This window comes from Canis lupus, unplaced genomic scaffold, assembly GCF_011100685.1.
Source record: "Canis lupus familiaris isolate Mischka breed German Shepherd unplaced genomic scaffold, alternate assembly UU_Cfam_GSD_1.0 chrUn_S1835H2032, whole genome shotgun sequence".
Taxonomy (NCBI): Eukaryota; Metazoa; Chordata; class Mammalia; order Carnivora; family Canidae; genus Canis; species Canis lupus.
Genome location: NW_023330695.1, coordinates 23,030 through 49,386, shown reverse-complemented (window position 1 = coordinate 49,386; position 26,357 = coordinate 23,030). Strand labels below are relative to the sequence as shown.

General features: G+C 40.1%; 1 protein-coding gene across 1 annotated transcript; it reads right to left on the bottom strand.

Moving 5' to 3' along the window:
* Window positions 1-1,810: 1,810 nt before the first annotated feature.
* LOC119878697 (ankyrin repeat domain-containing protein 7-like) lies at window positions 1,811-24,656 on the bottom strand. The gene is made up of 7 exons (XM_038589279.1): window positions 23,597-24,656; window positions 19,277-19,391; window positions 18,946-19,119; window positions 11,725-11,828; window positions 9,243-9,357; window positions 8,912-9,085; window positions 1,811-2,152 (listed from the first exon to the last, which is right to left on the bottom strand). The coding sequence occupies exons 1-7, from the start codon at window positions 23,857-23,859 to the stop codon at window positions 2,045-2,047; spliced, it is 1,053 nt and encodes a 350-aa protein (XP_038445207.1). The 5' UTR covers window positions 23,860-24,656; the 3' UTR covers window positions 1,811-2,044.
* Between the last annotated feature and the right edge of the window lie 1,701 nt (window positions 24,657-26,357).

Here is a 26,357-nt window from a genome sequence, read left to right as displayed (position 1 = left end):
ACTGCAGCTCAAAATGTAGACAGCTGCTACATTTTCATATCCACCGTAGCACTCACACCAAGGCCTTGTGTCTCTGCTAGGCTGTGTCCAGCCAATGACTTAGCACAGAAGGAATACTAAAACCAAGTCATTTCTGTCTCCCGTAGGACCCCTCTACAGGCAAGCTTCTGATGGGGACTCAAGATCAGAAAACCCCGAGGGCCTGTGCTCTGATTCTCCAACAGGGGCTTGCCCTGAGATCCACGGTACAACTTTTCCCCACCACTGACACCATGAATAGCATAGGGTCTACTGGATCCTGTGACCAAAGCAGTGAGGACTCCTAAGCACAGCCTGCACCTGCTGCACAATTCATCTGCTCTGAGACCACTGAAGTCTTGCATTCCTTAGTTTCACCAAGGTGTATGGATGAAACGAGTACTCAATGTAGGACAAGGTTTCCCAACCTTGTACCATGGACATGGTGGATTGTTGTGGAGGCCTCTCTTGGGTATGTTTACCAGCACTCCTGACATCGACCCACTAGATGCCAGCAACATCCTCAGTTGTGAGGATCGGAAATGTCTCCGGACGAATCTATTGTTAGCAGTGTCTATAGCTAATAATACTGCATTGTATACTTAAACTTTGCTAAGAGGGTAGAGCTTATGTTAAGTGTTCTTACCAATTAATTAATTAATTAATTAATGAGACCAGGAAGAGACTTTGGGAGGTGATGGGTAGGACTATGGCTTTAAGGCATTGATGATTTCACAGAGGTCTATACTTATCCACAAACTCACTGAATTCGATACATTAAGTATGTACAGCTTTTGACATGTCAAAAAACAGGTCTCCAGACACTGCCAAATGCTCCCTGAGGAGCAGAATTCTTCTCCCACCACCCCACCCCCAACGCATTGAGAATTAGTGGCGTAAAATATGCTACCTCCAGAACCCAAAGAGGTCTCCCAGTTTCTGTCTTTGTGAAAAGGTATTCAAAATGTGGCAATTTTTCTTTCACTCCTGCGAGAATATCCTGGCATGCCCACTGGATGCCTCAAAACTTCACGGATATGTCAATTCATGCCGTCTTACCAAGGGCCCAAAGCGTTATAGCCTCTTACTGATCCTCATGTCAAATTAGCATGGTGTCAATATGATAGGCCAATGACATATTCTGGGGATGTTCAAATGGTCTAGCTCCATGAGTTAATAAAACGCTGAGGCAAATTAAATGAATGAACACTTTGCCTATACTCTATGAATATGAACTATTTCTGATTCACTAGCGGACTAGAAAAGAATGCAGTTTGCCAAATCAGTGGTGACACATACCATGTACCTGACGTCTTATCAATCTGTTCTGGAAGCAATAAGAGGTGCACAATAACTATGACTGGAATTACTCTTTGTTTAAGTTGACAGTAACTACAGATATTTGCCACAATCTATCCTGTCTCTGAATGGGCCAGACTAGTGAATCAAGCAGAAATGTGATAGAGCTCACCAGCCTTTCATCCTTTAGCACTATCCCACTGCACCTCTGCTAGGATGCAGGGTTGTTTTTGGTATACCCTACCAAATGAAGGCTTGGAGACAGTTTCAGAGGTTTCTGCTTGGACTCTCTAAATTTTTTTTTCTCAGTTATATTTCCTTATTCAGGAGAGACACAGAAAGAAAGGCAGAGACATAGGCAGAGGGAGAAGCAGGCTCCCTGCTGGGAGCCCTATGTGGGGCTCAATTCCCGGACTCTGGCATCAAGCTCTGAGCTAAAAAAAAAAAACTCACAATTTCAACAAGAAACACTTTTAGCTACTGTAAAATCATACAGAAAAAAAAAAACTATTGCAAATGACATCAATCTATATTACAAAGGATTCTGAATTATACTATACAATGTTCTTCACCTTGTCCTGTCAGAGTAATTGTTTTCTACCTAACCGATCACATGCTGACATTTTTCACTATACTTATAAATACTCTTCTTATTAAGTTAAACTTTCCGCCTTGAGAAACTGTTACCACTCTTTACCAAATACTAAGATTCACAAAAAAAAAAACCTTACCTTTTAGCGTAGTCAACTGCATTTATATTTGCTTTTTCTACTAAAAATGCCACCATTTTCTCTTTTTTTTCATTTATAGCAACTAGAAGCGGTGTGAGGCCATCCTGTAGGAGTGCAAACAAAATTTATAATTTACAAAATTACATATTTGGATAATGAATCGTAAAAATTCTGAACGATCCTGTAACTTAAACATGTAACATAGAAAGTAAATAAAATTAGCCCTTTCGTTCTCAGCCCTCCATGGTTTCACCAGCTGCTCCTTCTTTTTAAAATACTGCTTTCTCACGGAGCGTGGGTGGCTCAGTTGGTCAAGCATCTGCCTTCAGCTCATCAGCTCAGGTCATGATCCCAGGGTCTCAGGATGGAGTCCCACCTTGGGCTCCCTCTGCAGCAAAGAGTCAGCTTCTCCCTCTCCCTCTGCCCCTCCCCTCCACTCGTGCTCTCTCCTGCTTGCTCACTCTCTGTCTCTCTCAAAAACATAAAGTCTTTTTAAAAACTAAAATAAAAATAATAAAATAGACCTCCTCTTCCTCTTCAACAGATTACCTGCAGTCATTCCACAAACTCGCTTCAAACATTGCCTGGCTCCAAGAATCTTTGCTTCTCTCACAATATATATCATGGTATACCCTAGTTATTTTCTTCTGCACCATCTAAACCAAAAGATTCTAGAGGGGAGGGGTTATTTTTTATCTCTGTATCTCCACTCTCTAAAACACAGTAGTAAATATTTAAAGTATCGTTACTGATTTTAATGGATATCTCCGGAGTAGTGTTTCTTCAATTATATTCCAAAGAACACATGATTTGCAAGAGATACTGTGCCCCAAAAGAAAGATTCAATGATCATCTATGTTTGTGAAACATTACAAAACTGCACTATACATCTAGCACAAATGAACCCCATTTACATTTGCTTATCCCCATTTGACAATTCCTTCTTTTGTAGCAAACATTAATACTTGAGAAACAAGAGTTCCCAGGGATATAGTTTTAAGAACTTTCCAATAAAGGTAAGGGTTTTCTCCAGGTTGTACAAACTTGCTGGATTCTCATCTATCAATGGTATGGGGATCCCAGATGTCAACATAAAACACTCCAGCTCCAAATGAGTCACTAAGGAGATGGACTCTGAATGAAAAGAGCTAGGTTTCAGGGCAGCTGGGTTGTGCAGGCAGTTGAGGGACGCTTGGTTTTGTCTCAGGTGTGATCTCAGGGTCGTGGGATCCAGCCCCACATTGGATTCGGGGCTCCCCTGGCACTGAGCACCAAGTCTGTTTAAGACACTCTCTCTCCCTCTCCCTCTCCACCTCCCCCACCCCCACAAGCCTGTGCATGTGTGTGCTGTCTCTCTAAAATGCATAAAGAAACCTTTTAAAAATTAAAAAGAAAAGTAAATAAATAAAAATAAAAGAAAGAAGCTTCAAATGAATTTTGACCACTTAATACTAAATAATCTTTGGTTAAGGTGGGCCCACAATGAGATGAGCACTCGGTGTTATTCTTTATGTCGGGCAAATTGAACTCCAATAAAAAATTGTGGGTTTTTTTTGTTTAAAATAAAAAATAAGAACAATAAAATATTAAAAATAAATAACTAAATAAATAGTCCTTGGACTTTCTCCTATTATACCATGATAAAGTTTTTCTTAACTGTTAGAAAGCTCAGTATGAGATTTTTCTCATTTTTACCCTTTTATTCAAATTCAGTTCCATACAACATACTATTAGTTTCAGAGGTAGAAGTCAGTGGTTCCTCAGTCTTATGTAACACCCAGGACTCATTCCATCATGTGCCCTCCTTAATGTCCATCACCCAGTTATCCCATCCTTCCACTCCACCCCTCCAGTGACCTTCAGTTTGGCTCCTATGATTAAGAGTCTCTTAGGCTTTGTCTCCCTCAGTCTCTCTGGTTTAAGTTTTTCTCTTCTTCCCCTTCTCCGCTGTCTTGTTTCTTAAGTTCCACATATGAATGAGATCATATGATAATTGTCTTTCTCTGACTGACTCAGGGTATTATGCTAAGTGAAATATGTCAATGAGATTTTATTCTCAACTATACTCATTCTGAGAACCTAATGCACATCTACTTCTAAAAAAACCGGTTTGTATTCTAGTTTCTATTATCATTGCTATTTATGATTATTTATAATTTAGACTAAGTGTAAATCAGAAATGAAAATGTCATGACTTACCAATAAAAATTCTAATACTAGATGAGCACTGGGTGTTTACATGTTGGGAAACTGAGATTAAGTAAAAACTATTAATCACAAATTCTAATACTGCTTTATACGGATTATTTTTAGTATAATAAAAGCTACTATGTAAATTGAGTATTTAGGGAATAATACCAAGGAGAAAGAGAATACTGTCCGGAATATGCATAATCTATCCAAGTAGAACCAGGATTAACCTCACATGGCTTACAAATATTCCAAAAGGTACATGATTACTGTACATATATAGAAAAAATGTTTGTAAAAAAAACGACTTTCAATTCCTAACTTAGAAAATTCATCCCGAGGCACCTGGGTGACTCAGAGGGTGAACATCATGATCCCAGGGTCCTGGGATCGAGCCCATATCAGGGTCCCCATAGAGAACCTGCTTCCCCCTGTGCCTAGCTCTCTGCCTCTCTCTGTGTGTCTCTCATCAATTACTGAATAAAGTAATGAAAAAAATAAGCTGACAAAGAAACAGAAAATTCAATCCCAATCCTAAGAAATTAACATAAAATACAAAATATATATTATAAATTAATATGGAGTGTCTTGAAAATCTTGAAATCTTTGTCAACATATACCATAAAACAGTAATTGTAAACTCAATGGTTATGGAGGCAAAGCAGGTGACACGAGTCAGTGAAGACCCTAGGCGGGGACACGAGCAAACTGGAGACACATGCCTCCTATAAAGGGACAGCCTCTGCACAGCATACCAAACAGCAGCATGGGCTCAAGGTACCAGAAGTGATCTGTAAGAAAAGCTCAAAATCCAGAGTTCTACATGCGTGCCATAATTTTAAATGTTAGCTCAACTGACAGTGGAAACTAAATACATCCAGGGGCTACATTTAGTCTATAGCCTACTTGTGTTTTTCTATTTGCTGTGACTGTTTCCAATGGCCGTGCGTAAAACAAATACTTGGACATCAAACCTTTCCTAAAGCATCAGGATCATGTTTTACCAACAAATTAGGCCCCACCTTCTAAGGAAAATTGCTGTGAAGACTCATTAACACCTACTGTCAGAATTTTCCAATGCTTGTTTCAACTACAATCTATTTGTATTTACTTCCCTCACATTGCTAACCGAACAGACAGGAGTTCAGAGGAATGCTGAAGCAAAGTTATTAAAACAATTACCATCTGTATTGTCACTAACTACATGCTGAATGTTTAACACAGTAGTGATTATGCACTATGCCAGGGCCCTATGAATTTGAAAGACATCCTAAGATAGTCTATCGTACAGCTTCAACTAAAAAAGAAGGTTCACGGATTTCTACTGCTGCAATTGGGAAAACCCTGCTTGTAATAATCAGAATGGTAGCAAAACACGTAAAATCTTTAAAGGGTCAGACTCTACTTATTAAAAGACTACTCATAAAGACTTCCCATCTGGGTGCCGGTGAATGACTGATAGTTGGAAGAAAAGGTAATTATTTTTCAAGCCAACGAGATGACCAATAATTTTCATCTGTAATTCTCAAAGAGATACAGACAGATGAAAGGCTAATGTTGGAGAGAGTGGAAGGAAGTAGCCAGTATCCAACTTCAGTTAAATCTCTTCCAGAGATTTAATATTTTTACATCTCTAAATTTGTATATGTATACCTACCCATTCAGTAGTTGTTAGCCAAGAGTTGTAACAGAATCTCAAAACCCTATTTCCAAATTTCTGCGTACACACGTTATTGGATTCACTCCATCGAAATCTTCACGGGACAGTTTAGGCTTGTAAATTCTTTTAAATTCCCTAGTTGACTGTGATTCACCAGCACAAGTCTAGCTGAGAACTAGTACAGTACACAACCATGCCAGTCTCCTCTTTCACCTATGTGGCCAATTCTCCCTATCACTTGAGGATTCAGCCAAAAACAGAAATGAGTCACTTATCAAACCTGCATTCAATTTCCATGGCTAGAGGTAGAACAAGTACTAGTAAACTCAAAATGCAACTTGATTCCATTATTTACACACTCCTTACTTCCTTCCCATCAAGACATTCTAGATTTGCAAGAAGAGTTTAGACTCGTATCTAAGTGGCTATAGCTGCAAAATACTATACTGTGTTCTTTCCTCTGCTTGTCCACTTTTTGTTTTTTTTTTAAGATTTCTATTTATTTATTCATGAGAGTCTGAGAGAGAGAGAGAGACAGGCAGAGACACAGGCAGAGGGAGAAGCAGGCTCCTCCATTCAAGGAGTGCCATGTGGGACTCGATTCGGGAGACCATGGGATCATGCCCTGAGCCGAAGGCATATGCTCAATCACTGAGCCACACAGGCGTCCCTTTTCGTGCCCATTCAACCACCAGTTTACTGCCAATCTGATGTCCTTAGAGTCCTCCTAGAATTGATCTCTATATAAGTTTACAACACACTCACGGGTTCGTAAAGTAAGAATTATTATCCCTGAAAATTGAAGACTCCTTACCTAAACATAAACACTAAAGAAAAACAAACACAATCCAAAAACCTTGTCTTGATATTTCCCCTCACTTGCCAAATGTCTAAATCGCTCTGCATGTTCCTGACTGCTTTCTCCTTTTCCCCTCTTTTGTCCCTCTTAAGTCAAGGCTGATAAAAGATAAACTCCGACCGTGTTAATAAATCACTTTTTGATCAAATAGGAACTTCTCAACAGCAGCAAGATTTGATATTGTAAAATACACTTGTTTTCTGTTTTAAGTCAAAGCCTATTTCCAAGGCAAATTTTGCTTTCCTCTGTTGTTTGACACTAAATAAGAAACAAACTGGGTGAGAAAACATTTTTGAAAATAAAGTTTCAGAACACATTCTGTGTTCTCATAAATATTTGCCATAAATACATAAAAGAAACTTGCCTTCTCTAATGCTTCTTTAAAGGTATCATTATTTAGGGGCAACTGAGTGGCTCAGTCCGTTGAGCATCTGACTCTTGGTCTTAACTCAGGTGATGATCAGAGTTATAAGATCCAGCGCTGCGACAGACTCAGCGCAAAGTCTACTTCAGATTCTTACTCTCTTTCTTTTCCCTCTGCCCCCACAACACCCCCTGCTTGTACATGCTCGCTCACTTCCCCCCAAAAAATAAAATCTCACGGCTGAGTAATACTCCATTGCGGACATATACCACAGATTACTCAACAATTAGAAACAGTAAATACCCACCATCTGCTTCAACATGGATGCAACTGGAGGGTATTATGCTGAGTGAAGTAAGGCAATCGGAGAAGGACAAACATTACATGGTCTCATTCATACGGGGAATAGAAAAGAGTGAAAGGGAATAAAGAGGAAAGCAGAGAAAACGAGTGGGAAATATCAGTGAGGGGGACAGAACATGAGAGACTCCTAACTCTGGGAACCAAACAAGGGATGGTGGAAAGGGAGGTGGGTGGGGGGTTGGGGTGACTGGGTGACGGGCACCAAGGGGGGGGCACTTGACGGGATGAGCACTGGGTGCTGTGCTCTTTGTTGGCAAACTGAACCCCAACTAAAAAATTTTTAAAAAGAAAAAACTAAAAGATAAAATAAGTACATAAACCCCAGAGTGTGAGGTGAAAAAATAAATAAATAAAAAAGCTTAATTAAAAAAAGGAAGGCAGGAAGGAAGAAGTATTATGGTAAGCCTGGGGGGCTCAGTGGGTCAAGCATCTCTCTCTGGTTATGGTCACGATCCCACTCCTGACATCAAGCCCCGTGCATCAGGCTACCTGGCTCAGTGGGAAGGCCTCTTCTTCCCCTACCTCTGCCTTTCCTCCCTACTCATGTTTGCTCTCTCTCATATAAATACAATCTTCAAAATAAAAAGTGTTGTTATTTAAAGCAAAAGCTTAGACAGTTATTTCAAAATATTTTCATCTAGGAAATGCTTGAGCTTCCAAATATGAAAAATCGACCCTATCTATGGCACACAACAGTGTTTCTGCAAGGGCAGTGACTGAATGTAATGCACGTCAAAGAAAGCACAGGAGACTGGCAAGTGTGGTCATCACCAGCTCCCCATGCACACCTACCACCCCACTGAGGAACTACATAGGCTGAGCAGGAGCTACTCTCCGGAATGGGAGGCCTCACCGTGGTACATGGCTGGCAGAGTGGCTACCAGCACAAGCAGATACCACCTGTAGGATGTCATGACCTGATCCCCCTGCTCTCATCTTCTGAACCTTAGGGCCTAGAGTGCCCAAGGCCTATTACAACCTGCTGCTTTCTCCTCCCATTTACATTCACCCAAGCTACTCCTCTGGGTCACGGTCTCCTACTCATCCCCAGAAGCATCCATTTCCTAAGCCCCTGCACACCTTTCGGCCTCCATCATCACCACACTCCCCTCTAGGCCTTCAATCCTTTGTGGGCTCTGAGGGTACCATCTACTCCCAGGCACAAAGGGGAAGATTTTCTTTCTGGGGTGGAAAGGTTGCTAGCAGACAAAATGTTGCCTTTCTACAGGCATTACTTTTCTCTTTCCCTGCCCCTGCCTTGGTTTTCCAGTTGTTTCCAGGATGACAGGACCTGCTGTATAAAATTCAGTGCCGATGTCTTCATATATATATGTACATATACAAAGAAAACATTTGCAGCTATTTTTATTTACTTATTTATTTATTTATAATATAAAATACGTTGTAAAAAAAAAGTTGACCTGTACCTTGTTTCTGATCTCCATATTTACTTTCTTTAAAAGTAGTTTCTGTGCTATTGTGACATTGTCCCCTAATGCTGCATAATGGAGAGCAGTGTTGCCCTTGATGTCTTTTAGATCAGGATTAGCACCATGTTTCAGCAGAATATCTACACATGCCTCATCTTGGGATTGTACAGCCTGTGAGCATTACAACAAGAAACAGAATGTAAATTCTGGGAACTGAAAGGAAACATACCACAAGTTTCACCAATGAGTTATGTTTAAATGCAACAAATGTTCATTCCAAGGACTTCAATCCAATCCATCTCAGGCAGATATACCTGTCACCACGCACCTTCAGTAGAGCGGTCGTGTTTTCAACATCACGGAGGTTTAGCTGGCATTTCCGATCTACCAGGAGCTTCACCATATCTTCATGGCCATTGGCACAGGCCAAGTGGAGACAACTCCTGTGAGTGTGAAAGGGCTTGTCAGGATTACAGTGTACCTTTTCAAAAATTGCTAATCAATTCATAGAATTGTAAATGTTAAATACTGCTTATTCTCATGACTCCAAAACAAAGAATTAGTTTACTTCAGACTTCTCTGTCCCACCTTCTCATTACTATCTCATCATCATTTAGTAATTTTTTATATTTACTTCCACTGTTTAAAATACTACGTCATATCTGTCTTCCGATTGGACCCAGACTAATATAGAGGCCAGGGAGTTGCACTCTTTGGATTTGTCTTCTAGAGGATCTACCATAGAGAGCACAGTTGAACTGCAGCTCAAAATGTAGACAGCTGCTACATTTTCATATCCACCGTAGCACTCACACCAAGGCCTTGTGTCTCTGCTAGGCTGTGTCCAGCCAATGACTTAGCACAGAAGGAATACAAGTCATTTCTGTCTCCCGTAGGACCCCTCTACAGGCAAGCTTCTGATGGGGACTCAAGATCAGAAAACCCCGAGGGCCTGTGCTCTGATTCTCCAACAGGGGCTTGCCCTGAGATCCACGGTACAACTTTTCCCCACCACTGACACCATGAATAGCATAGGGTCTACTGGATCCTGCGACCAAAGCAGTGAGGACTCCTAAGCACAGCCTGCACCTGCTGCACAATTCATCTGCTCTGAGACCACTGAAGTCTTGCATTCCTTAGTTTCACCAAGGTGTATGGATGAAACGAGTACTCAATGTAGGACAAGGTTTCCCAACCTTGTACCATGGACATGGTGGATTGTTGTGGAGGCCTCTCTTGGGTATGTTTACCAGCACTCCTGACATCGACCCACTAGATGCCAGCAACATCCTCAGTTGTGAGGATCGGAAATGTCTCCAGACGAATCTATTGTTAGCAGTGTCTATAGCTAATAATACTGCATTGTATACTTAAACTTTGCTAAGAGGGTAGAGCTTATGTTAAGTGTTCTTACCAATTAATTAATTAATTAATTAATGAGACCAGGAAGAGACTTTGGGAGGTGATGGGTAGGACTATGGCTTTAAGGCATTGATGATTTCACAGAGGTCTATACTTATCCACAAACTCACTGAATTCGATACATTAAGTATGTACAGCTTTTGACATGTCAAAAAACAGGTCTCCAGACACTGCCAAATGCTCCCTGAGGAGCAGAATTCTTCTCCCACCACCCCACCCCCAACGCATTGAGAATTAGTGGCGTAAAATATGCTACCTCCAGAACCCAAAGAGGTCTCCCAGTTTCTGTCTTTGTGAAAAGGTATTCAAAATGTGGCAATTTTTCTTTCACTCCTGCGAGAATATCCTGGCATGCCCACTGGATGCCTCAAAACTTCACGGATATGTCAATTCATGCCGTCTTACCAAGGGCCCAAAGCGTTATAGCCTCTTACTGATCCTCATGTCAAATTAGCATGGTGTCAATATGATAGGCCAATGAGATATTCTGGGGATGTTCAAATGGTCTAGCTCCATGAGTTAATAAAACGCTGAGGCAAATTAAATGAATGAACACTTTGCCTATACTCTATGAATATGAACTATTTCTGATTCACTAGCGGACTAGAAAAGAATGCATTTGCCAAATCAGTGGTGACACATACCATGTACCTGACGTCTTATCAATCTGTTCTGGAAGCAATAAGAGGCGCACAATAACTATGACTGGAATTACTCTTTAAGTTGACAGTAACTACAGATATTTGCCACAATCTATCCTGTCTCTGAATGGGCCAGACTAGTGAATCAAGCAGAAATGTGATAGAGCTCACCAGCCTTTCATCCTTTAGCACTATCCCACTGCACCTCTGCTAGGATGCAGGGTTGTTTTTGGTATACCCTACCAAATGAAGGCTTGGAGACAGTTTCAGAGGTTTCTGCTTGGACTCTCTAAATTTTTTTTTCTCAGTTATATTTCCTTATTCAGGAGAGACACAGAAAGAAAGGCAGAGACATAGGCAGAGGGAGAAGCAGGCTCCCTGCTGGGAGCCCTATGTGGGGCTCAATTCCCGGACTCTGGCATCAAGCTCTGAGCTAAAAAAGAAAAAACTCACAATTTCAACAAGAAACACTTTTAGCTACTGTAAAATCATACAGAAAAAAAAAACTATTGCAAATGACATCAATCTATATTACAAAGGATTCTGAATTATACTATACAATGTTCTTCACCTTGTCCTGTCAGAGTAATTGTTTTCTACCTAACCGATCACATGCTGACATTTTTCACTATACTTATAAATACTCTTCTTATTAATAAGTTAAACTTTCTGCCTTGAGAAATTGTTACCACTCTCGACCAAATACTAAGATTCACCAAAAAAAAAAAAAAAAAAAAAAAACCTTACCTGTTAGTGTAGTCAACTGCATTTATATTTGCTTTTTCTACTAAAAATGCCACCATTTTCTCTTTTTTTTCATTTACAGCAACTAGAAGCGGTGTGAGGCCATCCTGTAGGAGTGCAAACAAAATTTATAATTTACAAAATTACATATTTGGATAATGAATCGTAAAAATTCTGAACGATCCTGTAACTTAAACATGTAACATAGAAAGTAAATAAAATTAGCCCTTTCGTTCTCAGCCCTCCATGGTTTCACCAGCTGCTCCTTCTTTTTAAAATACTGCTTTCTCACGGAGCGTGGGTGGCTCAGTTGGTCAAGCATCTGCCTTCAGCTCATCAGCTCAGGTCATGATCCCAGGGTCTCAGGATGGAGTCCCACCTTGGGCTCCCTCTGCAGCAAAGAGTCAGCTTCTCCCTCTCCCTCTGCCCCTCCCCTCCACTCGTGCTCTCTCTCCTGCTTGCTCACTCTCTGTCTCTCTCAAAAACATAAAGTCTTTTTAAAAACTAAAATAAAAAAAAAAAATAAAAAATAAAAAAAAAAAAATAAAAAAAAATAAAAACTAAAATAAAAATAATAAAATAGACCTCCTCTTCCTCTTCAACAGATTACCTGCAGTCATTCCACAAACTCGCTTCAAACATTGCCTGGCTCCAAGAATCTTTGCTTCTCTCACAATATATATCATGGTATACCCTAGTTATTTTATTCCGCACCATCTAAACCAAAAGATTCTAGAGGGGAGGGGTTATTTTTTATCTCTGTATCTCCACTCTCTAAAACATAGTAGTAAATATTTAAAGTATCGTTACTGATTTTAATGGATATCTCCGGAGTAGTGTTTCTTCAATTATATTCCAAAGAACACATGATTTGCAAGAGATACTGTGCCCCAAAAGAAAGATTCAATGATTGGGATCCCTGGGTGGCGCAGTGGTTTGGCGCCTGCCTTTGGCCCAGGGCGCGATCCTGGAGACTCGGGATCGAATCCCACGTCGGGCTCCCTGCATGGAGCCTGCTTCTCCCTCTGCCTGTGTCTCTGCCTCTCTCTCTCTCTCTGTGACTATCATGAACAAATAAATAAAATCTTAAAAAAAAAAAAAGAAAGAAAGATTCAATGATCATCTATGTTTGTGAAACATTACAAAACTGCACTATACATCTAGCACAAATGAACCCCATTTACATTTGCTTATCCCCATTTGACAATTCCTTCTTTTGTAGCAAACATTAATACTTGAGAAACAAGAGTTCCCAGGGATATAGTTTTAAGAACTTTCCAATAAAGGTAAGGGTTTTCTCCAGGTTGTACAAACTTGCTGGATTCTCATCTATCAATGGTATGGGGATCCCAGATGTCAACATAAAACACTCCAGCTCCAAATGAGTCACTAAGGAGATGGACTCTGAATGAAAAGAGCTAGGTTTCAGGGCAGCTGGGTTGTGCAGGCAGTTGAGGGACGCTTGGTTTTGTCTCAGGTGTGATCTCAGGGTCGTGGGATCCAGCCCCACATTGGATTCGGGGCTCCCCTGGCACTGAGCACCAAGTCTGTTTAAGACACTCTCTCTCCCTCTCCCTCTCCACCTCCCCCACCCCCACAAGCCTGTGCATGTGTGTGCTGTCTCTCTAAAATGCATAAAGAAACCTTTTAAAAATTAAAAAGAAAAGTAAATAAATAAAAATAAAAGAAAGAAGCTTCAAATGAATTTTGACCACTTAATACTAAATAATCTTTGGTTAAGGTGGGCCCACAATGAGATGAGCACTCGGTGTTATTCTTTATGTCGGCAAATTGAACTCCAATAAAAAATTGTGGGTTTTTTTGTTTAAAATAAAAAATAAGAACAATAAAATATTAAAAATAAATAACTAAATAAATAGTCCTTGGACTTTCTCCTATTATACCATGATAAAGTTTTTTCTTAACTGTTAGAAAGCTCAGTATGAGATTTTTCTCATTTTTACCCTTTTATTCAAATTCAGTTCCATACAACATACTATTAGTTTCAGAGGTAGAAGTCAGTGGTTCCTCAGTCTTATGTAACACCCAGGACTCATTCCATCATGTGCCCTCCTTAATGTCCATCACCCAGTTATCCCATCCTTCCACTCCACCCCTCCAGTGACCTTCAGTTTGGCTCCTATGATTAAGAGTCTCTTAGGCTTTGTCTCCCTCAGTCTCTCTGGTTTAAGTTTTTCTCTTCTTCCCCTTCTCCTCTGTCTTGTTTCTTAAGTTCCACATATGAATGAGATCATATGATAATTGTCTTTCTCTGACTGACTCAGGGTATTATGCTAAGTGAAATAAGTCAATGAGATTTTATTCTCTACTATACTCATTCTGAGAACCTAATGCACATCTACTTCTAAAAAAAACCTGTTTGTATTCTAGTTTCTATTATCATTGCTATTTATGATTATTTTATAATTTAGACTAAGTGTAAATCAGAAATAAAAATGTCATGACTTACCAATAAAAATTCTAATACTAGATGAGCACTGGGTGTTTACATGTTGGGAAACTGAGATTAAGTAAAAACTATTATTCAAAAATTCTAATACTGCTTTATACGGATTATTTTTAGTATAATAAAAGCTACTATATAAATTGCGTATTTAGGGAATAATACCAAGGAGAAAGAGAATACTGTCTGAAATATGCATAATCTATCCAAGTAGAACCAGGATTAACTTCACATGGCTTGCAGATATTCCAAAAGGTACATGATTACTGTACATATATAGAAAAAATGTTTGTGAAAAAAAACGACTTTCAATTCTTAACTTAGAAAACTCATCCCGAGGCCCTGGGTGACTCAGAGGGTGAACATCATGATCCCAGGGTCCTGGGATCGAGCCCATATCAGGGTCCCCATAGAGAGCCTGCTTCCCCCTGTGCCTAGCTCTCTGCCTCTCTCTGTGTGTCTCTCATCAATTACTGAATAAAGTAATGAAAAAAATAAGCTGACAAAGAAACAGAAAATTCAATCCCAATCCTAAGAAATTAACATAAAATACAAAATATATATTACAAATTAAATATGGAGTGTCTTGAAAATCTTGAAATCTTTGTCAACATATACCATAAAACAGTAATTGTAAACTCAGTGCTTATGGAGGCAAAGCAGGTGACACGAGTCAGTGAAGAACCTAGGCGGGGACACGAGCAAACTGGAGACACATGCCTCCTATAAAGGGACAGCCTCTGCACAGCATACCAAACAGCAGCATGGGCTCAAGGTACCAGAAGTGATCTGTAAGAAAAGCTCAAAATCCAGAGTTCTACATGCGTGCCATAATTTTAAATGTTAGCTCAACTGACACTGGAAACTAAATACATCCGGGGGCCACATTTAGTCTATAGCCTACTTGTGTTTTTCTATTTGCTGTGACTGTTTCCAATGGCCGTGCGTAAAACAAACACTTGGACATCAAACCTTTCCTAAAGCATCAGGATCATGTTTTACCAACAAATTAGGCCCCACCTTCTAAGGAAAATTGCTGTGAAGACTCATTAACACCTACTGTCAGAATTTTCCAATGCTTGTTTCAACTACAATCTATTTGTATTTACTTCCCTCACATTGCTAACCGAACAGACAGGAGTTCAGAGGAATGCTGAAGCAAAGTTATTAAAACAATTACCATCTGTATTGTCACTAACTACATGCTGAATGTTTAACACAGTAGTGATTATGCACTATGCCAGGGCCCTATGAATTTGAAAGACATCCTAAGATAGTCTATCGCACAGCTTCAACTAAAAAAGAAGGTTCACGGATTTCTACTGCTGCAATTGGGAAAACCCTGCTTGTAATAATCAGAATGGTAGCAAAACACGTAAAATCTTTAAAGGGTCAGACTCTACTTATTAAAAGACTACTCATAAAGACTTCCCATCTGGGTGCCGGTGAATGACTGATAGTTGGAAGAAAAGGTAATTATTTTTCAAGCCAACGAGATGACCAATAATTTTCATCTGTAATTCTCAAAGAGATACAGACAGATGAAAGGCTAATGTTGGAGAGAGTGGAAGGAAGTAGCCAGTATCCAACTTCAGTTAAATCTCTTCCAGAGATTTAATATTTTTACATCTCTAAATTTGTATATGTATACCTACCCATTCAGTAGTTGTTAGCCAAGAGTTGTAACAGAATCTCAAAACCCTATTTCCAAATTTCTGCGTACACACGTTATTGGATTCACTCCATCGAAATCTTCACGGGACAGTTTAGGCTTGTAAATTCTTTTAAAGTTCCCTAGTTGACTGTGATTCACCAGCACAAGTCTAGCTGAGAACTAGTACAGTACACAACCATGCCAGTCTCCTCTTTCACCTATGTGGCCAATTCTCCCTATCACTTGAGGATTCAGCCAAAAACAGAAATGAGTCACTTATCAAACCTGCATTCAATTTCCATGGCTAGAGGTAGAACAAGGACTAGTAAACTCAAAATGCAACTTGATTCCATTATTTACACACTCCTTACATCCTTCCCATCAAGACATTCTAGATTTGCAAGCAGAGTTTAGACTCGTATCTAAGTGGCTATAGCTGCAAAATACTATACTGTGTTCTTTCCTCTGCTTGTCCACTTTTTGTTTTTTTTTTTTAAGATTTCTATTGATTTATTCATGAGAGATGAAAGAGAGAGAGAGAGAGAGAGAGAGAGACAGGCAGAGACACAGGCAGAGGGAGAAGCAGGCTCCTCCATTCAAGGAGTGCCATGTGGGACTCGATTCGGAGACCACGGGATCATGCCCTGAGCCGAAGGCATATGCTCAATCACTGAGCCACACAGGCGTCCCTTTTCGTGCCCATTCAACCACCTGTTTACTGCCAATCTGATGTCCTTAGAGTCCTCCTAGAATTGATCTCTATATAAGTTTACAACACACTCACTGGTTCGTAAAGTAAGAATTATTATCCCTGAAAATTGAAGACTCCTTACCTAAACATAAACACTAAGAAAAACAAACACAATCCCAAAACCTTGTCTTGATATTTCCCCTCACTTGCCAAATTTCTAAATCGCTCTGCATGTTCCTGACTGCTTTCTCCTTTGCCCCTCTTTTGTCCCTCTTAAGTCAAGGCTGATAAAAGACAAACTCTGACCGTGTTAATCAATCACTTTTTGATCAAATAGGAACTTCTCAACAGCAGCAAGATTTGATATTGTAAAATACACTTGTTTTGTGTTTTAAGACAAAGCCTATTTCCAAGGCAAATTTTGCTTTCCTCTGTTGTTTGACACTAAATAAGAAAACAAACTGGGTGAGAAAACATTTTTGAAAATAAAGTTTCAGAACACATTCTGTGTTCTCATAAATATTTGCCATAAATACATAAAAGAAACTTGCCTTCTCTAATGCTTCTTTAGAGGTATCATTATTTAGGGGCAACTGAGTGGCTCAGTCCGTTGAGCATCTGACTCTTGGTCTTAACTCAGGTGATGATCAGAGTTATAAGATCCAGCGCTGCGACAGACTCAGCGCAAAGTCTACTTCAGATTCTTACTCTCTTTCTTTTCCCTCTGCCCCCACAACACCCCCTGCTTGTACATGCTCACTCCCCCGCAAAAAATAAAATCTCACGGCTGAGTAATATTCCATTGTGGACATATACCACAGATTACTCAACAATTAGAAACAAAAAATACCCACCATCTGCTTCAACATGGATGCAACTGGAGGGTATTATGCTGAGTGAAGTAAGGCAATCGGAGAAGGACAAACATTACATGGTCTCATTCATACGGGGAATAGAAAAGAGTGAAAGGGAATAAAGGGGAAAGCAGAGAAAACGAGTGGGAAATATCAGTGAGGGGGACAGAACATGAGAGACTCCTAACTCTGGGAACCAAACAAGGGATGGTGGAAAGGGAGGTGGGTGGGGGGTTGGGGTGACTGGGTGACGGGCACCAAGGGGGGGGGCACTTGACGGGATGAGCACTGGGTCCTGTGCTCTTTCTTGGCAAACTGAACTCCAACTAAAAAAATTTAAAAAGAAAAAACTAAAAGATAAAATAAGTACATAAACCCCAGAGTGTGAGGTGAAAAAATAAATAAATAAAAAAGCTTAATTAAAAAAAGGAAGGCAGGAAGGAAGAAGTATTATGGTAAGCCTGGGGGGCTCAGTGGGTCAAGCATCTCTCTCTGGTTATGGTCACGATCCCACTCCTGACATCAAGCCCCGTGCATCAGGCTACCTGGCTCAGTGGGAAGGCCTCTTCTTCCCCTACCTCTGCCTTTCCTCCCTACTCATGTTTGCTCTCTCTCATATAAATACAATCTTCAAAAATAAAAAGTGTTGTTATTTAAAGCAAAAGCTTAGACAGTTATTTCAAAATATTTTCATCCAGGAAATGTTTGAGCTTCCAAATATGAAAAATCGACCCTATCTATGACACACAACAGTGTTTCTGCAAGGGCAGCGACTGAAGGTAATGCACGTCAAAGAAAGCACAGGGAGACTGGCAAGTGTGGTCATCACCAGCTCCCCATGCACACCTACCACCCCACTGAGGAACTACATAGGCTGAGCAGGAGCTACTCTCCGGAATGGGAGGCCTCACCGTGGTACATGGCTGGCAGAGTGGCTACCAGCACAAGCAGATACCACCTGTAGGATGTCATGACCTGATCCCCCTGCTCTCATCTTCTGAACCTTAGGGCCTAGAGTGCCCAAGGCCTATTACAACCTGCTGCTTTCTCCTCCCATTTACATTCACCCAAGCTACTCCTCTGGGTCACGGTCTCCTACTCATCCCCAGAAGCATCCATTTCCTAAGCCCCTGCACAGCTTTCGGCCTCCATCAACACCACACTCCCCTCTAGGCCTTCAATCCTTTGTGGGCTCTGAGGGCACCATCTACTCCCAGGCACAAAGGGGAAGATTTTCTTTCTGGGGTGGAAGGGTAGCTAGCAGACAGAATGTTTCCTTACTATATGCATTACTTTTCTCTTTCCCTCCCTCTGCCTTGGTTTTGGAGTTGTTTCCATGATGACAGGACCTGCTGTATAAAATTCAGTGTCGATGTCTTCATATATATATGTGCTATAGTACAAATATATCTACATATACATGTTGAAAAACCTTTTGCAGCTACATTTATTTATTTATTTACTGATTGATTTACTGATTTACTGATTTATTTATTTATTTATTTATTTTTTTTATTTATTTATAATGTGAAATACGTTGTAAAAAAAACTTGACCTGTACCTTGTTTTTGGCCTCTATATCTCCTTTATTCAAAAGCAGCTTGCGTGCTATTGAGATATTTCCCTCATAGGCCGCATAATGGAGAGCGGTGTTGTCCTTGAAATCCTTAGTATTTACATCAGCACCTTTTCTGAGAAGAATATCTACACATGCCTCTTCTTGGCATTGTACAGCCTGTCAGCATTATAACGAGAAACAGAATGTAAATTCTGGGAACTGAAAGGAAACATGCCACAAGTTTCACCAATGAGTTATGTTTAATTGCAACAAATGTTCATTCCAAGGACTTCAATCCAATCCACCTCAGGCAGACATAGGTGTGACCACCCACCTTCACGAGAGCTGTCCTGTTTTCTCCATCACGGAGGTTTAGCTGGCATTGAGAAAGTACCAGGATCTTCACCATATCTACACTCCCAATGGCACACGCCAAGTGGAGAGCCGTCCTGTGAGCATGAAAGGACTTGTCAGGAAATTACAGTGTACCTTTCCAAAACATTCAAATTAATTCACAGAATTGTAAATGTTAAATACTGTATTATTCTCATGACTCCAAAACAAAGATTTAGTTTTCTTTGGAAGAAAGTACAATATTTATTAGTGATTCTTCACCGCTCTATTAAAAGAGCAGCCTATCTGTTTAGGAAGAGCATGACCTCAGGAGGCAGCTCAACCTGGGTTTGATTCCCACTTTAACTCTGTCGCTTCACAGTGACCATTTAGCCTTATCGCAATTTCCTCATCCACAAAATGGGCATAAAAATAGTTGTCTCAGGTCGCCTGTCTGGCTCACTCTGAAGAGCATGTCACTCGATCTCGGGAGCCAGGGGTTCGAGACCCCTGTTGGTTATAGAGGTTACAAAACAATAGTAATAATAAATAAAATAAAAGGTACTTATCTCACAAGACCTCTTGTCGTGATCCTTAAATGAGGATCCATGCAAAGTTTTAGAATACTAGTTCCTAGCACAAATATTATTATAGCTATTACTACAACTTACAAAGACCCACTACAATTAGGGAAAACAATCCAATTATGCCCACTTTGCAGCTACGTTTAAGGATGAGCAAGAATACTCTATTTCAATGATTCCAAGATGCTCATTTTGTCACCTTTTAATATCTCTGACATCGGAATCCAATTTCTAATTCAAAATGTCTTAAAACTATAACTGGCATGATTTCTAAAAATTTCTTCTTGGTACATAAATAGTGGGGCATCATACAATCTACGGTGTGTCTTAAGTGAAATAATAGTGACATATACAACAGGTCTGTTGCACTTCTAGTCCTATGCTTGGAATTACATTGTTCAAGAGCTAAAATAATTTTCAGTAGTTGAAAGCATTATGAGAAGAGAGGACTAAAAGAACAAAAGAATGTTTTTAAAGCAACCCTTACTTTAAGTTTCAAGGGATTTTAAGTCAAAAGAAACTCAGGATTCAAATAAACGGGGAGAGTTCTTTTATTTTTGGGGGGGTGGTGGGGAGCTCATTTTACTAAGCATTTTAATTAATAGAAAATGTTTAGATTCATAGAAATCAAGTATTTTCAATTACCAATATTAGTATTTAGTATTATTGCAATGTCAAAAGGGCAGGTAAAGGTAATCTTTTACAATTTCTGATTCAGAAATGTTTTCCTTTGACAGGAAGTTCCAAGGAAAAGCTTCACGTGAGATTAAGTCCTAATACTTCCATTTAAAATTTCTCACCTAGGGGCACACGGGTGGCTCAGTTGACTGAGTGTCCAACTTTTGGTTTTAGCTCAGGATGATCTCACGGTCATGAAGACAGACGCCCACATTAGGCTCCATGCTCAGGGTGGATTTTGCTTGAGATCCACGCTTTCCTTCTATTCCTCCCCTCCCATGACCTTCTCTTTTTCTTTTTACAATAAATACATCTTTTATCATTTACAAAATAAAATAAAATCTCTCATCTTAGGAGTGCCTGGCTTGCTCAGTCTGTAGAGCATGTGTCCTTAAATGTCCAGCCCCATGATGGGTAGAGAGATTACTTAAAAATGAAAGCCTTAAAACCTAAATACATAAAATTTCTCATCTTGCTCATACTGGGCAACATGGAGTCTTCTTTTTTAAGATTTTATTTATTCATGAGAGACACAGACAGAAAGCACAGACATAGGGAGAAGCAGGTGCCTCACGGGGAGACCAATGTGGGACTCGATCCCAGAACTCTGGGATCACTCTCTGAGCCAAAGACAGATGCTCAACCACTGAGTCACCCAGGAGTCCCTGAACTCTTGTTAAAATTGAAAAGATCCTGAGTAGACTATGTCTGCTACATAACTTGTGTTCAGGTTTGTCTGAGAAATAAATGGACTGAAAGAATACATAAATTTATTTGGAGAATATAAATAATAGTGAAAGGGAATAGAAGGGAAGGGGAAAAAATGGGTAGGAAATATCAGAAAGGGAGACAGAACATGAAGACTCCTACCGCTGGGAAACAAACTAGGGGTGGTGGAAGGGGAGGAGGGTGGGGGTGAATGGGTGACGGGCACTGAGGGGGGCACTTGACGGGATGAGCACTGGGTGTTATTCTGTATGTTGGCAAATTGAACACCAATAAAAAATAAATTTATTATTAAAAAATTCATTTGGAGAGCTCTGTAGTTTTTAAAGATTTATCTATTTCTTGGAAAAAGAGAGAATGCAGGAGTGCGGTGAAGGGCAGAGGGGCAGAGAGATAGGGAGACAATCTCAAGCAGCCTCCCCATTGAACATGGAGCCCAACAGGGTGCTCAACCCCACAATCCTAACATCATGACCAGAGCCAAAATCAAGAGTCTGATGCTCAACAAACAGCCACCAAGGCACCAAGAAAGTTCAATATTTTTAAAGAAAACTTTTGTGAAGTAAACTAATATTTTTGAAATAGCAATAAAATGTGTATTTGCTATTTTTTAATTTTTTTTCAGAAGAGGGATACAACAAAAATTCTATAAGGTTTTGCAATACCATTTGTATTTTTTATTTTTTATTTTTATAAGGATTTAACCAAAATAAAATCATTAACCGTTCACTTATTAGATGTTATAAAGCTGCACATAATAAAAACATATGTATAGGTCATCCCCCGTGGCGCAGCGGTTGAGCACCGCCTGCAGCCTGGGGTGTGATCCTGGAGACCCAGGATCGAGTCCCACGTCGGGTTCCCTGTAATGGAGTCTGCTTCTCCCTCTGCCTGTGTCTCTGCCTCTCTCTGTGTGTGTGTCTCTCGTGAATAAATAAATAAAATCCTTAAAAAAATAAATAAAAATAAATAAAACCGTATGTATATATTTAATGTATGCGTAATACAACCTACAATACAGATAAAAATATTCCCCTTAGTTCTGAAGAGGCTAAAGGTTGTTAGAAAATACCAATCCTCTCCCATCAATTTTTTTTGAATAGGAAGAGGGGCGCTTAGGTGACTCAATCAGTTAGGCATCTGCCTTTGGCTCAAGTGTAGGGGTCCTGGGATCGAGCCCTACATCATCAGGCTCCCTGCTCCATGGGTTTCTGCTTGTTGTCCCCCTGCCCCTCCCTGCTGCTTGTTTGCCTGGTCTCTCTCTCAAATGAATCGATAAAATCTCTTTAAAGTAAATAAGTAGAAACTATTTTTTGTCTACACAAGATTCATATTCTTGTTCTCCTGGATTAGTTCATTGATAATAAACCTTTCTTAGAATTTTTATGTATCTTTCCTATAGAAATCACAGATTTTAAGAAAATGAAAAATCCACTTAGAATCCAAATGTTTGAAGATAACTAATTTTATATTTGCACATCTTTTTGGCTAACTCAAAACCATTGTCTGCTTATATGTATGTATCATCAAAACAATTTTTCACTCATTTAATGATCCAAAGTACAGCTTTGCATGTTAATGTGTATCAATTATCTCTGCCACATTCAGTGGTCACATAGTAGTCCAGCCTCTGGATACACTGCCATTTACGAATACAGGCCATTAAGTGACTCCTTAATACACTGCTATTGTAAATAGTGCTGAGAATAGCATATTGTATATTATTTATTTCTAATTATTTCCTAAAGATATTTTACATCAATAAGCTTCATGGCTCAAGGAAATACTTATTTTTCAATGTGGTACATAACCACCAAACTATCTGAAAAGTCCAAAACAACTTAAATTTTAAGTAGTATAAGTAACATCATTCCTTATCTTCACAAAGCTTGAGATGGAAAATGGGATTTTATGCCTCTTTTTAAAATATTTTATTTATTTGAAATTAAGAACACCAGCAGAGGGGAGGGGGAAAGAGAAAAGCAGACTCTCCACTGAGCAGGGAGCCTCACCAGGGGCTAAGCTCCAGGACCCAGAGATCATGACCCTGAGAGGAGGTCAGAAGAGGCCAACTGACTCAGCCATCCAGGGGCCCCTATCTCATTCCTGTAATAACTTCCCTGTAAAACGAAGATGTTCTTTTTCTCCAAAACATATGTTGTAAATATTTTGCAAGTACATTCTCTTTTATTTTGCTAATATTACTTTCTGATTCAGAGGCGTTTTTTTTTGTGTCTGTGGCTGAATCAAACTCCAGAATTTTTGCTTTTAATGTCACGAGCCCCTCTACTGCTCGCCCCGACTCCTCCCGCCCACCTCAAAAGCCCTGTTACCTGTTCTTCCTGTCCCTTTTATTTAAGTCATGTAAACCAAAAACCAGCAACTGCTGTATCTCCTGCATTTTTTCTGTATCGCCCTCAATCACAGCTCTGTGGATTCCCCGGAGATCTTGATATCTGATGTGGTATCCGGGACCGGGGCTGTGGAAGCTGTCAACAGTCATAGTCATAGGCGGCGACCTGACCCTCAGAGGCCTGAGGTTGAAGCCGAAGCGCAGCAGGCCCCACCCATTCCGCGCTGTAGATCTCTTTTCCATAATGAAGCCGACAGGCTTCAGTGACACAGGTTTCACCGCCTCTAGTGCGATACACTCCCGCGCCAGCAATAAGGCAAGTGGGCCTCGCCTCAATGTCTCAGGGACTAAGCCCAACGACTTAGAATCTTCCTACGCAGAACCAGTGTAACCTAGCAACGCTGCTAAATGTGAATGCGCCTGCGCACCTCAGAAGCTGGCATCCCTGCGCATGCGCACAGAGGGCAGTGGCCAAGGGTGCCCAAAGCATATATGCGAGGAGGCCCAAGCCTCTCAAATCTCTGAGATCCCCTGTGAGCTGGCTGGCTTCCCTTTAGAAGTTGGTGGGATGACTGAGAATTTGGGGACATTTGCAAAATCCTCTGGGGTGTGGAAATGTAGTCTTCTGGGCCTGTGAGTGGCTCAGTGGTTGAGCATCTGCCTTTGGCTTCGGTCATGATCCGGGGTTCCTGGGATCAAGTCTTGCATCGCACACCCCACAGGGAGCCTGCTTCTCCCTCTGCCTATGTCTTGCCTCTCTCTCTCTCTCTCTCTCTCTGTGACTATCATAAATAATAAAAATTTTTAAAATTTAAAATAAAAAAAATAACATCACTCATTGAGCCCTGCACCACGCAGGGGGCTGATCAGCTCCCCCAAGTGCCCACACCTGAAAGTCAGCACAAAGGCCCCTCCACCAGAAGAATTGATATCAATCAATTAATAACCAAATTAATAACCAAATTTAAGACATACTTAGATAATAATACACTTATACTTGGTGACTTCAATCTAGCGCTTTCTACATTTGATAGGTCTTCTAAACACAACACCTCCAAAGAAATGAGAGCTTTAAATGATACACTGGACCAGATGGATTTCACAGATATCTACAGAACTTTACATCCAAACTCAACTGAAAACACATTCTTCTCAAGTGCACATGGAACTTTCTCCAGAATAGACCACATACTGGGTCACAAAACAGGTCTGAACCGATACCAAAAGATTGGGATCATCCCCTGCGTATTCTCAGACCATAATGCCTTAAAATTAGAACTAAATCACAACAAGAAATTTGGAAGGACGTCAAACACATGCAGGTTAAGAACCATCTTGCTAAAAGATGAAAGGGGAAACCAGGAAATTAAGGAAGAATTAAAAAGATTCATGGAAACTAATGAGAATGAACATACAACAGTTCAAAATCTTTGGGATGCAGCAAAACCAGTCCTGAGGGGGAAATACATCGCAATACAAGCAGCCATTCAAAAACTGGAAAGAACTCAAATACAAAAGCTAACCTTACACCTAAAGGAGCTAGAGAAAAAACAGAAAATAGATCCTACACCCAGGAGAAGAAGAGAGTTACTAAAGATTCGGGCAGAACTCAATGAAATCGAGACCAGAAGAACTGTGGAACAGATCAACAAAACCAGGAGTTGGTCCTTTGAAAGAATTAATAAGATAAACCATTAGCCAGCCTTATTAAAAAGAAGAGAAAGAAGACTAAAATTAAAATCATGAATGAGAAAGGAGAGATCACTACCAACAGCAAGGAAATACAAAGGATTGTAAAAACATATTATGAAAAAAAAACATATTATGAATAGCTATACGCCAAATGGACACATTTCTAGAAAGCCACAAACTACCAAAACTAGAACAGTAAGAGATAGAAAACCTGAACAGGCCAATAACAAGGAAGGAAATTGAAGCGGTCATCAAAACCCTCCCAAGACACAAAAATCCAGGGACATGTGGCTTTCCCTGGGGAATTCTATCAAAAGTTTAAAAGAAGAAATCAGGGGATCCCTGGGTGGCGCAGCGGTTTGGCGCCTGCCTTTGGCCCAGGGCGCGGTCCTGGAGACCCGGGATCGAATCCCACGTCGGGCTCCCGGTGCATGGAGCCTGCTTCTCCCTCTGCCTGTGTCTCTGCCTCTCTCTCACTGTGTGCCTATCATAAATAAATAAAAGTTTAAAAAAAATTTTTTTAAAGAAGAAATCATACTTATTCTACTAAAGCTGTTTGGAAAGATAGAAAGAGAAGGAGTACTTCCAAATTCATTCTATGAGGCATCACCTTAATTCCAAAACCAGACAAAGACCCCACCAAAAAGGAGAATTATAGACCAATATCCCTGATGAACATGGATGCAAAAATTCTCAACAAGATACTAGCCAATAGGATACAACAATACATTAAGAAAATTATTCACCATGACCAAGTAGGATTTATTCCCTGGACACAAGGCTGGTTCAACACTCGTAAAACAATCAATGTGATTCATCATATCAGCAAGAGAAAAACCAAAACCATATGATCCTCTCAATAGATGCAGAGAAAGCATTTGATAAAATACAGCATCCATTCCTGATCAAAACTCTTCAGAGTGAAGGGATAGCGGGAACCTATCCAGAAAAGACCATATACTGGGTCACAAATCAGGTCTGAACCGATACGGAAAGATTGGGATCGTCCCTGGCATATTCTCAGACCATAATGCCTTAAAATTAGAACT

What these genes read in the sequence shown, in the direction of transcription:
- LOC119878697 (XM_038589279.1), bottom strand. Translation starts at nt 23,859, where the DNA reads ATGGAAAAGAGATCTACAGCGCGGAATGGGTGGGGCCTGCTGCGCTTC. An exon ending in ATATAGAGGCCAAAAACAAG is followed by an intron (nt 11,829 to 18,945) that starts GTACAGGTCAAG and finishes GCACTCCTACAG; the next exon opens with GATGGCCTCACACCGCTTCT. An exon ending in GCAGTTGACTACACTAACAG is followed by an intron (nt 9,358 to 11,724) that starts GTAAGGTTTTTT and finishes TCACACTCACAG; the next exon opens with GAGTTGTCTCCACTTGGCCT.